The following is a 15,368-nucleotide window of genomic DNA, read 5'->3' on the forward strand; positions in this document are numbered from 1 at the left end:
TTATCAGGTCCATGATGGTTTCGGGGTGTAGCCTGTACCTCTCATGTATCTCTGCATCAGTCAGCTGGAAGAGTGTGATGCGCTGTCTGTAGATGCGTTCCTCCCGTCTCCAAATCCTCAGACCTGCTGCCTGTAGACGTAGGCGCCTTGCAATGACATACAGAGCGGCCATGTTGTCCACGCTGTTGCATTTTGGGATTGCTTATATGCACTGTTGATGGTTACCACCTGCTTTCAATCCGTGTTAATTACCGACTCTTATTTACCGATTTTCATGGATTTCTTAATTACCGAGTGTTCCTACATGTCATTTTCAGTTTTACCACTTCATATTTACCACTTCATGTTTACCGATTCGTTAAATATGTATTCGGTAAATATGAATCGGTATTTTAGGAATCGGTAAATATGATTCGGTATTTACCGCCTCATATTTACCGAAAAGTGGTTTTTGGACTCCTACATCTCACTTGTCTGACTACCGGTCGGTAATGGCATATTTACCGAAAATCGGCCGTTACCGACCGGTATTTGGCTACCTACATGAGGCCCTAAGTCTTGAACGAGCATCAATGGAAAGTCCCAATTCTCTTAATTAATGGCCTTTGCACAATCAAAGCTAAAAACATGATTATGAGGTTTAAGCACAGCATGAGTATTGTGCACCCCACATCTACAGTGCCAGGTGGTTTAGAAAAAATGAACACGTGCATTCGTAAAGCTCACATTCACCCTTGGGTACCTTGGCGCTAAGTAACAGATGTTTATTGTTACCCAACAGTATTCATTTTTTCAACCTCAGATGGATGAAAGGCTGAGTAGACCCGCCGGGATTTGAACCTGCGAGCATGAGGTCAAACACAGGTCCCTGCAGTGGACACATTAGGCCATTGAGCCACCAAACCCGGCAAGCACTAAACTAGGGATCTAATCTGCCATTTATGAATGCAGGTTGCAGACACCCAGGGATCGAATCTACAAGGCTGTTTTATGTCACTTAGAGGGACCTGATGAATTGATTTCAAGTCATAACCAACCCATTAGTGCTTAAAACTGCGGTTCGGGGGACAATCAACTGTTCTACTGAGGCATTTGCAAGAAAGCGGGTTCTTATCAATGAAAAGTTCACAAGTTCATCCAGTGCTTTTGAGGGGGGAAATAAACATGCATTTTAATCACATTTTCTTGAAGAAATCTGTTATTCTCTCTATTTCAAATTATCAGTAACAACAAAGAGAGAGCGAGGAATAATGAGGGAAACGTCCTTCTCCCTAAATATAGTCAATGAACAACAACGTGGACGGACCCAAATGGGGGATCTAAATACAAGGATGACACTCTGTCAGGAATGAGCTAACACACCAGTGGGCTTTTTAGAAGAACCCTCACCCACCAACCTAATTGGTGGCATGCTTCATCATTGGGTTCCCAGCTGGGCTGCCGAGTGCAACACAGCTGTGCTGCGACGCCTGAACTACAGCGGGTTTGTTTTGTTCATTGACTATTTCAAATTATCGACATTAAACCTTGCCAGCTGAATTAAATAAAACATATAAAAAAAGTTAAAAAGCCAATTTTTTGGGATATATATATATATATATATATATATATATATATATATATATATATATATATATATATATATATATATATATATATATATATATATATATATATATATATATATTACCTACTGGCGGTCGCCAGTAGGTAGTTATAGTTAGGACCACGTTTCCATAGGAAATCCGCAACATTCTATTTTGAATAACTTTGGCGCCGGTCGACGAATCCTCGCGAATTTTTCAAAATAGGTGGGGCGCTACGCTCCGCTCCTACCCTGAAAGTATCGGGGGGATTCGTGAAGCGGGGGCTGAGATAAAAGGGGGGTCCCAAAACGCGTTTTTCCCATGCATTTTTCCATAGGACCTTTAGACACAGCTACAGCCCGAACGGCTGAACAGAATTACTTGAAATTTGGCAAAGAGGTAGTCCTCAGGTCAAGGAAGTGCCTTTTGTAGGTTTGGTGTAAATCTGTTCAGTAGATTCTGAAAAAATAGCCTTTAAATCAATATATATATCTGAGCCAGCGTACGGTGCGCTTACGGTGCGCTTACCGTACGCGTACGGTGGCGTGCGCGAGTGCGATTTTGATTGGCTCTTAGCTCTTAGTAAACATTCGAATCGGTCGAAACCAGGAAGCGGCGGCCGCCATTTTCTCTCTTGCTCCCTGAGTTGGGCAGCAAAAACGAACCCCAAAAATGTGTAAAGAGGCAGTTTCATGAGATCCTAACCACCCAGCATTGATACAGGGGTCCCCAAACCACCCCCAAGCCCAAAAAAAAAAATATTTTTTTTTTCGGAAAATCGCCGATTACGCTTACCGTACGCGTACGGTAAAAATGTATCAAAAAAAAATTATCCACATTCTCCCCACCCCGTGTGCAAAATGTGCCCGAAGGGCACCATTTGTGCATGGCATATGACAGATATGAATTTAACAAAGAATACATATCACAAAGATGCGCATAATATGTCCCCCATGTGCGCACGGTGCGCGAAGCGCATCGTGCGTACATGGCCCATCCCGCTTAACGTGGGCACGCGGTGCGCGCAGCGCACCGCGTGACCACCGTGCGTGCACGGCACTAACTGCGCACCGCGCGCCCACTTTACGCAGTTAGTGCCGTGCACCATGCGCGCACGGAATGAACTGCGTTAACTGGGCGCGCACGCCACGAATGGCGTAAAGTAACTTAGCATTTAAAAAACCGTACAAATTCACTGAAAAAACCATAGGTTTCACACACGTTATAGTTAGGAATTAGCATTAAAAAAACCTTGCAAATTCACTGAAAAAACCATAGGTTTCACACATGTTATAGTTAGCTGTACATTTCACTCGTAAAAAACCAATGAAATTCCCGCGTTATAGTTAGTGCAGGCAACTATAACTCACGCGACCGCAATCTTCTGCTGATGACATATGTGTCTTTATGAAAAAAAAATATTTGTAATATATGTATAGCTAAAATTTAATGGAAGAAGACATGGGCAAATAAGTGTCGAAATACAGTATTAGCATCAGCAGAGGATTGCGGTCGCGTGAGTTATAGTTGCCTGCACTAACTATAACGCGGGAATTTCATTGGTTTTTTACGAGTGAAATGTACAGCTAACTATAACATGTGTGAAACCTATGGTTTTTTCAGTGAATATATATATATATCAAACCAATTTGGCTAAGCAGCGCAACAGCACAACAAAGCCTTTGCCTCTTCTCAGCCGCTTACGACGGCGTTCCACAGCGGGATGGCGTGTCCCACAATATTCAATCCAACGCTGAAGACATTAAACAAACAACATACTGTGGACTTCAAATGTTATGCAGAAAGTGATTTATTCACACAGGTGGCTCTGACAGACTCTACGCGTTTCGGGGACAATCCCCTTGTTCATATATCCACACATTTGCAGTTTTAAGCTTCTCTTGTGCTTCTTACATTTATTGGAAACATTCTAGCAATACAGTCGTTTTTTTTATTGCTCATGCTCCTCAATTACTCTGAATCTAAATGTGATCAGGGGAATTCAGGCAAAAATCCACACGAAATTCGATAAGAAATCAGCATAATAAAGTCAATACTTAACATTAAACCTTGGTTTACCAGTCAGTTGTTCTCAACGTTTGTCACCAACCTTTTTATTGCAGTGTTACGGTAGTCTAAACAAAAACTATGACCACCTTCTTCAGAAATGTTGCTTAAAATAATATCATGACTATATTTTTGGCTTGAGCAGAAAATCTGAAGAATAAAATATGTTGTGGGTAAATAAAGGTAATTATTAGCACTGTGTTGGAAAATGAGGAAGTATCTGTGAGGCCTGCGCAAACAACATGTCGCATTTGTCCTTCACTGGGAACCGAAAACCCTAGTGTAGCGCCTGACTCTCAGAGGGTAGCATTGCAGAGCAGTCTAAGGCTTACTCAAGGGAGGTGGTGTGGGCTAGTAATCGCCATTAGCGGTGCACAGAAATAACACTCAATAATTGATTGTCCAGACTGTACTTTGCTTTATAAAAGTAAGAGTACATTTATTAAACACCAACACCACTTAATACTATGCAACAATTTACAAATATAAATAAGCTGTTGGAATTACTTTGTGACATTGCATAACATTTCCACCCCCCCAAAAGGGGGGTGGGGTCTAGTACCACCACTCCCATGTATGCACATCATCTTGCCCCCTAATGCAGTTAGTCGAACATAACCTGGAGCGAGGGACCTGCGCACTGGCACCATCCCAGTGGCGACCCACCCCATTATCTCAACAAGCTTTCAAACTAGGCACATCTGCCCTGGTGACACATAACCTTGACTGAACATGTCATACTGACCATATAGTATAGACGTCTATATCTTAGGCGCTGACAATCTGGGTTGTTCTTCACCTAACGCATCAGCAAGAATACACTTTAAATGAGGTACTTATCATAGAGGATAACAATTATAATGCATTGCAATTACAGCCTCTAAAAGGCATCACAGGTAACATCACTAGATTACACAAACACAGCCAGACACCCTAGCAGGAATGTCCAGCAATATAACCCCACTTCACTTATGAAATCACCTTACACAAGTACTTCACATAACACATGTGACTTCCAGTCCCTCTAAAAAGAAATAACATAGGTAAATGTATTTGTGGTGCAATTACACCTCTTCATCTCCAGGGGATGCCCTTCTCCAGACATCCACTGGCAGCACCTTCCTTCGCCCTCCTGGTCTCAAAAAGGGTTAATTCAGCAGGGAGCTGTCTCCACTGGCTCCCTGCGCCTGCCTTTTTCTGGGCTCTCCTCCTGGACATCTCTTCTCCTTTCGCAGAGGCCCAGGCTTCTGCTCACTGGTCCTGGACTTCCTTCCTGGCGCAATTCTGCATCCTGGGGCAGTCAGGGGGTTCTTCCTTCCAAATGCCCATGGCTCCAGGCTCCAGCATCAGTCTTCCTCAGCAGACCACTCTCCAGAGAGAGCTCCACTTCCTGTGCAAGAACTTTTTAAAGAATTTGGAGGGGGCTGGCAGGAAGACTCTTCTTGCCCTATTAGGCAGCAAACCATCACCTCTCTGCCCCGGCTCCCACCTTCCTGCCCAGGCCTCTGGGTTTGTTCAAAATGGCGTCGTCCAGGGGTCTCATGCCACATGGTCTCTGAGAGCCCCTTCCCCCCTCGCTGCCTTCCCTCCAGAGCAGCTTGGTGCCTGGCACCAGGTGACAGCTGCTGATGGATGAACCTGTAGCTCCACCCATCTTCTCTTCTTGGAGTGGAGGCCTTCGCCCTTGGAATGCTTGTTGTGCAGGGCTGGCTTGGGGAGGAAGGTCAACCCCAGCCAGGGCCTGGTTATGAGCAGACTCAGAGAAATATGTCATTTCTGGATGACTCAAAAGCAGTACAAATTTGACTTTGGACTCTTCAGAATACTTCTTCTCACATAGGTTACAGTGGACTTTGGTGTATGTCTGGAATTTGTAGGCCCTAGGAAAGTAAAACTAGCCCATGTGCTCCCCATCCTCATAGGAGAATAATGGAATAAAAACAATAAATCACACTGACTTTCCCTCAAATGTTTCTTCCCATTGTAGAAAGCCTATTCCATGTCACCACCCAATTCTGCATAAGGCCTGCCACACCATTCACTTTGTATCTGCTCCTGGGCTGCGCACACCAGGAATCTCTCCTGCGCAGCCCTCACACTTGTGCGCACGCATGTACACACATGTTTGCATGTAACCAGCCCAGTGCCCCTTACTCTGGCTGCAGCGCAGCAGCCTACTCGCGCCAGAGGGACACCGGTAAAATACACATGCCGTCCCTTTCATCATGATTGCACTGTAGTTGAGTCCCAACTGATGAGCCTCTCCCACAGTAAAAGCTCAACACAGGTGTTCAAAAAGTGAAAAATCCGGGCGACTCAGAAGGTCAGAACCACCTTCTAACACACTGCAAATCTGTTTTTACAAAAGTAAATATTGAATTACGTGTTAATAGTCCAAAGAAAGGTTTTTACCCAAGTTCTCCTTAATATAATTGTCTACTGTGAATTTTTCAGAGGTAAGAATAGCAAAGAATTTGCAGAATTTCTATTTTTCCGTGCAAATCTTACCTTCTAAAAGCGTGACAGCTGGATCCTTTCCGAATAACACTGGTCCATGACCTCTAGTCATGTCAATCAGGTGCTCCAGAAAAAATGTTTCAATTAGTTGTCTGCCTGCGTACATGGCAACCTAGAAGAATTGATGCATACAGTAAAAACACAACTCAGGACATTAGAAAGGGCATGGCACGATGTGAAACTATGTGAAAAAAGGTCATGATTGTTGTAGAATACTAACAGTGAAAAAAGGGAAAGCAAGTAATGAAATGGAAGATTTCGAGAAATCTGGCATAATAAATATCCATAAATTGGAAATTATAGAACCTATCATTTAATTCACCTGGTCCTTTACATATTTACTGCACCCATCACATTAATATGCTTTGCACTATAATACGAAGTGGTGCCTCCACATACTGCATACTGGTACATTTTCTCCCTGAAGAGGCTACAGCTTTACCAGAGACCAAACCAACATTCGCTGAGGATAATACGCCCACTGTACAAAGGCCTGGGGATTTGCACTCCTGGTCACTGACTTTGGAGTTGGTGCAGCCTGTGATTGCATCCCTCCTGAAGGAAATGGCTGCCAGGAAGGTTTTGTAAGACCCTATCGATGAAAACAATTCTTCATGTTGTGGTCCCAAAAGACAGATGTCACAAAGTCCATAATGGGGAATGTGGCGAAGGCAGTGGGAATTCCTAATTTGCATGGAGGCTCACTCCACACAAATAATGTTGCTTTGAACAGGCCAGTGGAGTAACAAAACTTGAGGGGGCATCTGCAAAGTATATGGAGGGGCCCCCTTCTGGACTCACTCAGAAGCTCTCAGGCAAGGATACTGTGCTGAGGGTGCTCTCTGGAGCTCGGGTGCCCCCATGCACCGAGGGGGCAGTGGGGGCCTTTGTTACACTACTGGAACAGGCAATAAGTGGCATATATTTTGTGCACTGAGTGTGCTTCTCAGTAATTGGCCCAAATTAGTCAAAATCATTCAAAACTTACTGCCAGGAATCACACCAGTGTTGTTTCTCTTTGCCAAAATAATAACAGTATCAGCCAGAAGAGAATACACAAAGTGGTAGTGAAACCCTCTATGGTGAATATCTGGAAAGACCTCTAAATAAGGAACGAGTACACGTTCCAAGATAGCAACTGCATTTTATAGTACTTTGTCATAGTTTATTTTTGAGAACTCTCGTGAGTGTTGATTCCTCAAGGACCGTGCTTGCACTGTTCTCTGCACACTTCAATTAGGAAATCTGAAGAGAAAACACGTTTTGGTTACCGCTCCTCCTTATTAACTCTCAGCTGGAGATAGCGGTTTGCTCAGTTTACCAAAGTGTCTTCAGAAGTCAATCTCCATCTCGAGTGGTAAAAGAACATATCTGTAGAACGTTTTCTTTCTTCTTTGCGGAACTTAATATTCCACGCACCGGAATTCTTGAAGTATCTTCTAGAATTCTTTCCGCTGCTGCTGCCTTAGTTCGTGTAAGCAGTACTTCAGCAGAGCTCGTCCGAACTTCATCGGAGTTGTTGTAGGAGCCGGAATAATGTTCGTTGGCTCGTGGGCTTGAGTTAAGTGGCCCAGCTTCTAGTTTCCTCTCCCATGACTGAAAAACCAAGTAAGCTACTTAAACCTTGATTTCAAACTGCCTCAGAAAAGGAATCTCTCGCAGGACTCAATCAAGACTACAGTAAGAGCACGCCTTTACTAGTTGCCTGAAGCATACTCTCTGCCTCCCTGAAGCGTTCTTTCCTTCCCTTTCCTCCCTTCTGTTCCCACCTCTGTTCCTTTTTGCGTGCTCTAATTGTAAGCACTATCCAGCAGCATTCAGCAATTGCAAGCAGTGAATTATTTGAAGGAGTACTCATCACTGCCAAACAAAACATTTACAGAAAGCATTTGAATATTATCTGCAAATGTTTTTTTTATCTGTTTTCTCTATTTTAGCAAAGAATCTGTTTACTGGAGATCAGTACCATCTCTATAGAAGAGATGCAATAGCTCCTCCTAATGCTGGTAAGGGGAGGGTTTGGAGTGGAACTAAGCATAGTGCTAGAACGTAGTAGATTTAGGGATTTGATTAAGTGTGTCTCTCTCTCTTTCTTTTCCTCTGTGCATTAGATCCTCTCCATCCAGGGATCCACATTGTTTTCTATTCAGAAGAGGACTACCAGGACTCCATTGGAGCTAGAGAGAGTCAGCAGAGGTCGGAGTTGTCTCTTCTTATCCCATTCCCCTTTCCCCCTAGTCGGTACAGCCATTGAGAAATCCAGGACGAAGGTACCGGCAGGTGGGCATTGGGAAATTATCATCCATTCTGCTTCTGCACATATCAAGGTACTTGACACTTACACAGTACCATAGTCAATTTAACAAATAGGCATCTGCCCTGGGGGCGATGCATTGGTCAAAGGCCAGCTATTTGAAGCTGCCGAACTGCCCTCGAATGTGCAGGCAGCAATGAGTCCTTCATGTGAAAGTGGAGCAGAGATCCACTGGGGGTGGGTGTAATGAATAACTGCACCCACCTGCATGGTCAATAGGACCCTCTTTCGAACCTTGTTTGTGGTACCCTCGTGAGTGCACTGACAGCTTCTTTGTCTCTGCATTTGTAACAGGGCACAAGCACAGAGGCAATGCATTTCCTCAATTGCATGAGGTTGTAAACTCATGCAAATGAGGTAACACCCCCTTTTGATCATGTCGGCGATGTGTATTACAGAACGGGCTGATACAAGCATTTGGTACCCTTCTGTAAAACCACAGTGCTGTACAGGCACCACCAGGACGCCCTATAGTCTCAGGGATTGGATCGGTTCTTGAACCACTATCACAATTTGCAGATCAATTCCTGAGACCAATAGTACAGAAAACGCCCACCTATCTGAAAGATACGAGGGATCTTCTCAACATGTTATTAAATCTAACATATAATGAAGAAACAATGCTCTTAGTGGGTCTCGACGTGGAGAGCTTGTACACAAGCCTACCACAACAGAAAACCCTAGAAACCCTAGAGGACATTCTCTTTACCCAAGACTGGCAATATCGAACACCAAGACATTTTGTCTTGGAGTGTTGTAAGATGGCTCTGACTGAGAATTTTTTTGAATATGAAGGGACCCTCTATGCCCAACGACACGGTACTTCCATGGGAAGCACATTTGCTCCAAGTGTAGCAGGGCTGTACGTCAGTACTTTCGAACAACAATGGGTACAAAACCCTGCCAATCCCTTCCTAGACCAAATGAGATTTTGGCGAAGGTATATTGACGACATCCTACTAATCTGGGAAGACACACAAGAAACGCTAGAGGACTTCATGACCTGGATCAATACAAGAGATGAGTGCCTAAAGTTCACTTATACCTCAAACAACAAGAAAATAGACTTCCTGGATGTCACTATTTTCTCTGAGAATAATACCCTACAAACAAGAACTTTTCATAAACCAACAGCTAAAAACAGCATTCTGTCATACAACAGTTATCATCCCAGACCGCTGAGGGAAAACGTACCCTACAGTCAATTTTTACGATTGAAACGAAACTGTAGTAAATTAACAGACTACAAAATCCAAGCAGCAGCTTTGGAACACAAACTAGAACTCAGAGACTACCCCTTGAAGATCATCAAAAAATGCCAAAAGAGGGCAAGGAATCAGCCCAGGGAGAGCCTACTTGAATCAGTTCAACGGGAAGATCAAGTAGATTTATTGACATGTGTAACCACCTATTGCACACTCACAAATACTGTGAAGAAAATAATTAACAAAAACTGGAGAATTTTAACATCGAATAACCTAGACTGGCCCAAACCACGTTTTGCCAACAGACGAACGCAGAATATCAAAGATATTCTTGTACATACAAGACCTAAAACCATCAAACAGGAAACTACTGTGAGTACTCTCTGGAATTACAAACCAGTAGTAGAACACTATCCATGTGGATCATGTTCAGTCTGTAAACTCACAAAAACAACGAAGACACTCCAACTTCTACCCAACCTAACCTGGACATTACGCCACCATACGAACTGCAATACGACACATGTAATTTACATGATCGTATGTCCCTGTGGTCTCAAATACATAGGGATGACCTGCCGAAAAGTAAAGGTCCGTATCTGCGAACACAGGAGTAATGTAACATGTAAACGCATCACCACGAAAATGAGCAATCATTACATCGAACAAAACCATAACCCTGATGACCTAAAATGGGTAGTCCTAGAGACTTTGACAACCAAACCCTACAACGCAGAAAAGATTCTTTACGAAAAAGAACAACGCTGGGTTTATCGGCTCCACACAGACACAGAAGGGATGAATGATAATGTCCCATGGCATACTCTTTCTCAATAAAGTTAGAATTCCTAAGCATATTAACCCCTTGAAATTTGTCTCCATTACTACTGAAGTCTGTCTTCCATAGGTATTAAAAAGGAATTCATTTGTAGCTCTGAGTCAGTTAATTTCAATGAAGATAAAACTGGGCTCTCACCGGACCAAATAACATGAAATATTAGACAGAGGAGAATCCAAAACAGACTTTTGTGAGAGAACAACAACAATAATCCTTACAAGAATTGTTGTGGACGTTGCAACCTTCATGCAGGTATACATACCGAATAAACATAATGCACAGTCTCAGCTTAACAATAGAAAATAAACACCAATTAACGAGTTTACTAACCTAATGGCAAGTATATAAAAACGAGTGTGATTTTGGAACTACTAACATCACGCCAACCACTGATGCCAACCACTCGCACAACAGTCCCTTGTCACTTTTCATTATGACCGGGATGATAAACGAGCCGAAACCGGCACCCGCGTCACACGGAGCACCGTAGCTAGAGGCAGCACAAGCAGACTACGAAGAAGTAACGGGTGAGAACCGCGTACGAGCGGACCTTTCTGAAGACTCCAAAGGTCTCCAAGTAAGACGCGTTAACCTTTATTCTCTCCCCTAGAATGAACTTACATTCTATAGCCTGCCGGTGACTCCATGAGGCGTATAGACCAAGCGCTTAAGGTAATGAGCATCACAAACCCGCATGACTAAATAAGAACGCTAAACGGCTCCGAAGCCTCACGACAGTTTGTTTGTTTGTTTCACTGTTCTATCACTGTGCATGCGATAACTCTCCCGTAGCACTAATTTTATTCCCGCAACTAGAGAACAACCTAAACATGAACCACTTGACAGTTTGGATGTAGTAGATAGAAATGTTCCTATCCTCCGACAATATGAGACAGGAGTTTTAAGTTCTCAGTTTGACTTTGATGTCGGCTGGTCGCATGACACTGGGATGAATGTGTACAATTGAAGAACAAGTACATAATGACACTTGTAATTTTGTATTTTTAAACCGCACAACCATGTTAGCTTTCTTCTTCTATTTTTCACCACTAATCACGCGCACAACAAAGCGCGACACTATTCCAATGCGAAAAAATGCTGTTTCAGCAATTCTTTATCTATAACAAGACATGGGGTAATACCGCACGTTACACTGTAATGTTTTTCTTTTCCTCCTAGGTACAGATACTATTGATCTGACCTCCCATAATTGAGAGTGGTGAGTTCACCATTCTGTGCAGAACAAAATAGAGTCTGCACTCACAATATGGTCCTGACGAAAGCCCCAAGACTATACAGAGGGCTGAAACATGTTGACCAATGACCATATAGAAGTGCGTACGATAAGTTACTCATTCTAAACGCACGACCTCACTTTTTAACCTCCCAATCACTGCCTCCGAATAAATCATTGAGGTTGAAAGTGACTTAGGGATTTTATCATTTTTTTCACTTTATCACGAGCACATATTCACTCTTATCTCTGACCACTACTGCTAGTACCAACCAGGTCTTCCTCCAGGTGGAGGTCAGCATTTTACAAAAAATGACCCAATGATGATGCTGAAACAATACACTAAAGGCGGAAAATGCAAATATACCGCCCTCGACCTGTGTAAATGTATGAGGGTCTTTTTATGACGGTAACAACCGATAAGACCTTGGGAACACAGGACAAGTGGTCCATTCTATTTTGATTCATAATCTAACGACTTGGAAGCCGGATGGACCTCAGCTTCTTTTTCCCTCCATCTGATTACGATATATTGAAGCAGCGCACAGCTGTGGGAAACCTTTTGTTTCCACTAGAATGCCAGCAATAAGCCTGACATACTAAAACCAAAAAGAAATTGAGCTAACATGGCGGACAATCAAGGTTTAAGCTATACAGAAGAAGAAGTCAATGCCATCCTATCAGGAGCCTCATTATTGCAAGATAAAGACTTATCACAAACTCTGACACACAACAACGAGTGGGATGACTTAACAGAAATGAAGAAAGATCAAGTAAGAACAGCTATACATGGGATCATTATGAAAGAATATCTACGAGCCAATTCGGCTCCGAAAGGCCTTTGGGTACAGAACACTCCACGTATTTTCCTTAAAGATCTCGCTTTCCGGAAAGACTGGTCGTCAATATCTTGGAAGTGTACCCGAGACTACCTAGTTTTAATAATAAAAACAGCAACAAGACTAGTGGAAGCCCTCACAATCAAGATTCAAGTCAGTGAAGCTAACTTGAAGACGACAGTTCAGATCTCCGTGTATAAGAAACGCTTGGAAGAAATCAATAAAGAGATGAACGAGACGAAGGAGTACATCACCCAAAATAAAATCCAAAAATTGGGTAAAGATTTGAAGAAATTTTCTATGGAGAAAATGCACCCCTACGGAAGAACTGATTATATCATACCAGACCAACAAGAAGATGAAGATACAACAGGAGAAAGCTCTGGGAACAACTCAGACTGGAGCGGCGACGATACAACTAACCCAAGAAGAGGGAGAGGACAATTTAGGTGTAACCAAAGAAGAAGAACCAACAATTGGCAAATGCCAAGATACTATGACCAACCTCAACTCCCTTTTCAACCTTATGTTCCAAATTTCCAAGGATGGATGAATCCCTACCTGCAAGGCCCAAACACCATGGGACCCCCAATGAATCTACAACAGCCTCCTTTTTTAGGGAGAGGCCAAAACACCCGGAGAGGCAGAAGAAAAGGTATAACCTGGAACGACCAAGAGAGACAAGTGCACACCCGGAGCATGACAAAAGAACAGCCAGGAACCAGCTCAATGAATCATTGGTAATCAACCTCGCAGACACCACCTTAACGGATGACCAAGAAAAAGTCCTCAACAAAGGACTTGGTTTTGTCCCAACACCGACAACAGATATTTTCAAATTGAAATGTGAATTATCTGAATTTTGCCGGAAGATCAAACTAAAGGCGTTCTTTCAAGACAAGGAAAATTACAGACAAGAAAGCGATACCAATCTCAGACCAAAATCGACCTTCTGTCCATCTTCCCAAATGGTACCTGTAGAAATCTTAACTTTTGAACAAGCTATCATGAAAGAAATAGATGACATCAAACCAACCAGGAAACCTTTTGTGAACATCACACGGAAAGAAAAAGAAGCAATGAAGGAACTGAGTCAGAACACCAACTTAGTAATAAAACCGGCTGACAAAGGGGGTGCCATTGTCCTCCTAAACAAACAAGGATATAACGACCAATGCTTGACACTACTTGCAGATACCAAATTTTACCAACGACTCACTGAAGATCCAACCAAGAGATTACAGAACACTATTGAACTCATGGTAGTAGAGGCTGAGACCAATCAATGGATTTCCAAACATGAGGCTGAATACCTCAGAACTAAATCACCCAGAACACCATACTTTTATTCACTGCCAAAAATCCATAAAAACAAATCACCACCACCAGGACGCCCTATAGTCTCAGGGATTGGATCGGTTCTTGAACCACTATCACAATTTGCAGATCAATTCCTGAGACCAATAGTACAGAAAACGCCCACCTATCTGAAAGATACGAGGGATCTTCTCAACATGTTATTAAATCTAACATATAATGAAGAAACAATGCTCTTAGTGGGTCTCGACGTGGAGAGCTTGTACACAAGCCTACCACAACAGAAAACCCTAGAAACCCTAGAGGACATTCTCTTTACCCAAGACTGGCAATATCGAACACCAAGACATTTTGTCTTGGAGTGTTGTAAGATGGCTCTGACTGAGAATTTTTTTGAATATGAAGGGACCCTCTATGCCCAACGACACGGTACTTCCATGGGAAGCACATTTGCTCCAAGTGTAGCAGGGCTGTACGTCAGTACTTTCGAACAACAATGGGTACAAAACCCTGCCAATCCCTTCCTAGACCAAATGAGATTTTGGCGAAGGTATATTGACGACATCCTACTAATCTGGGAAGACACACAAGAAACGCTAGAGGACTTCATGACCTGGATCAATACAAGAGATGAGTGCCTAAAGTTCACTTATACCTCAAACAACAAGAAAATAGACTTCCTGGATGTCACTATTTTCTCTGAGAATAATACCCTACAAACAAGAACTTTTCATAAACCAACAGCTAAAAACAGCATTCTGTCATACAACAGTTATCATCCCAGACCGCTGAGGGAAAACTTACCCTACAGTCAATTTTTACGATTGAAACGAAACTGTAGTAAATTAACAGACTACAAAATCCAAGCAGCAGCTTTGGAACACAAACTAGAACTCAGAGACTACCCCTTGAAGATCATCAAAAAATGCCAAAAGAGGGCAAGGAATCAGCCCAGGGAGAGCCTACTTGAATCAGTTCAACGGGAAGATCAAGTAGATTTATTGACATGTGTAACCACCTATTGCACACTCACAAATACTGTGAAGAAAATAATTAACAAAAACTGGAGAATTTTAACATCGAATAACCTAGACTGGCCCAAACCTCGTTTTGCCAACAGACGAACGCAGAATATCAAAGATATTCTTGTACATACAAGACCTAAAACCATCAAACAGGAAACTACTGTGAGTACTCTCTGGAATTACAAACCAGTAGTAGGACACTATCCATGTGGATCATGTTCAGTCTGTAAACTCACAAAAACAACGAAGACACTCCAACTTCTACCCAACCTAACCTGGACATTACGCCACCATACGAACTGCAATACGACACATGTAATTTACATGATCGTATGTCCCTGTGGTCTCAAATACATAGGGATGACCTGCCGAAAAGTAAAGGTCCGTATCTGCGAACACAGGAGTAATGTAACATGTAAACGCATC

At 42.8% G+C, this 15,368-nt stretch overlaps 1 protein-coding gene across 1 annotated transcript in view; it reads right to left on the minus strand.

Annotated features, from left to right (window-relative positions):
* LOC146861498 (uncharacterized) overlaps window positions 1–15,368 on the minus strand; it is a 186,820-nt gene that overhangs the window by 26,296 nt on the left and 145,156 nt on the right. The window contains exon 10 of the mRNA XM_085646445.1: window positions 6,162–6,282. Within this exon, the coding sequence (XP_085502571.1) occupies window positions 6,162–6,282 (121 nt within the window). The remainder of the gene's footprint in view (window positions 1–6,161; window positions 6,283–15,368) is intronic.

Source organism: Triturus cristatus, chromosome 3_1, assembly GCF_964204655.1.
Source record: "Triturus cristatus chromosome 3_1, aTriCri1.1, whole genome shotgun sequence".
NCBI lineage: Eukaryota > Metazoa > Chordata > Amphibia > Caudata > Salamandridae > Triturus > Triturus cristatus.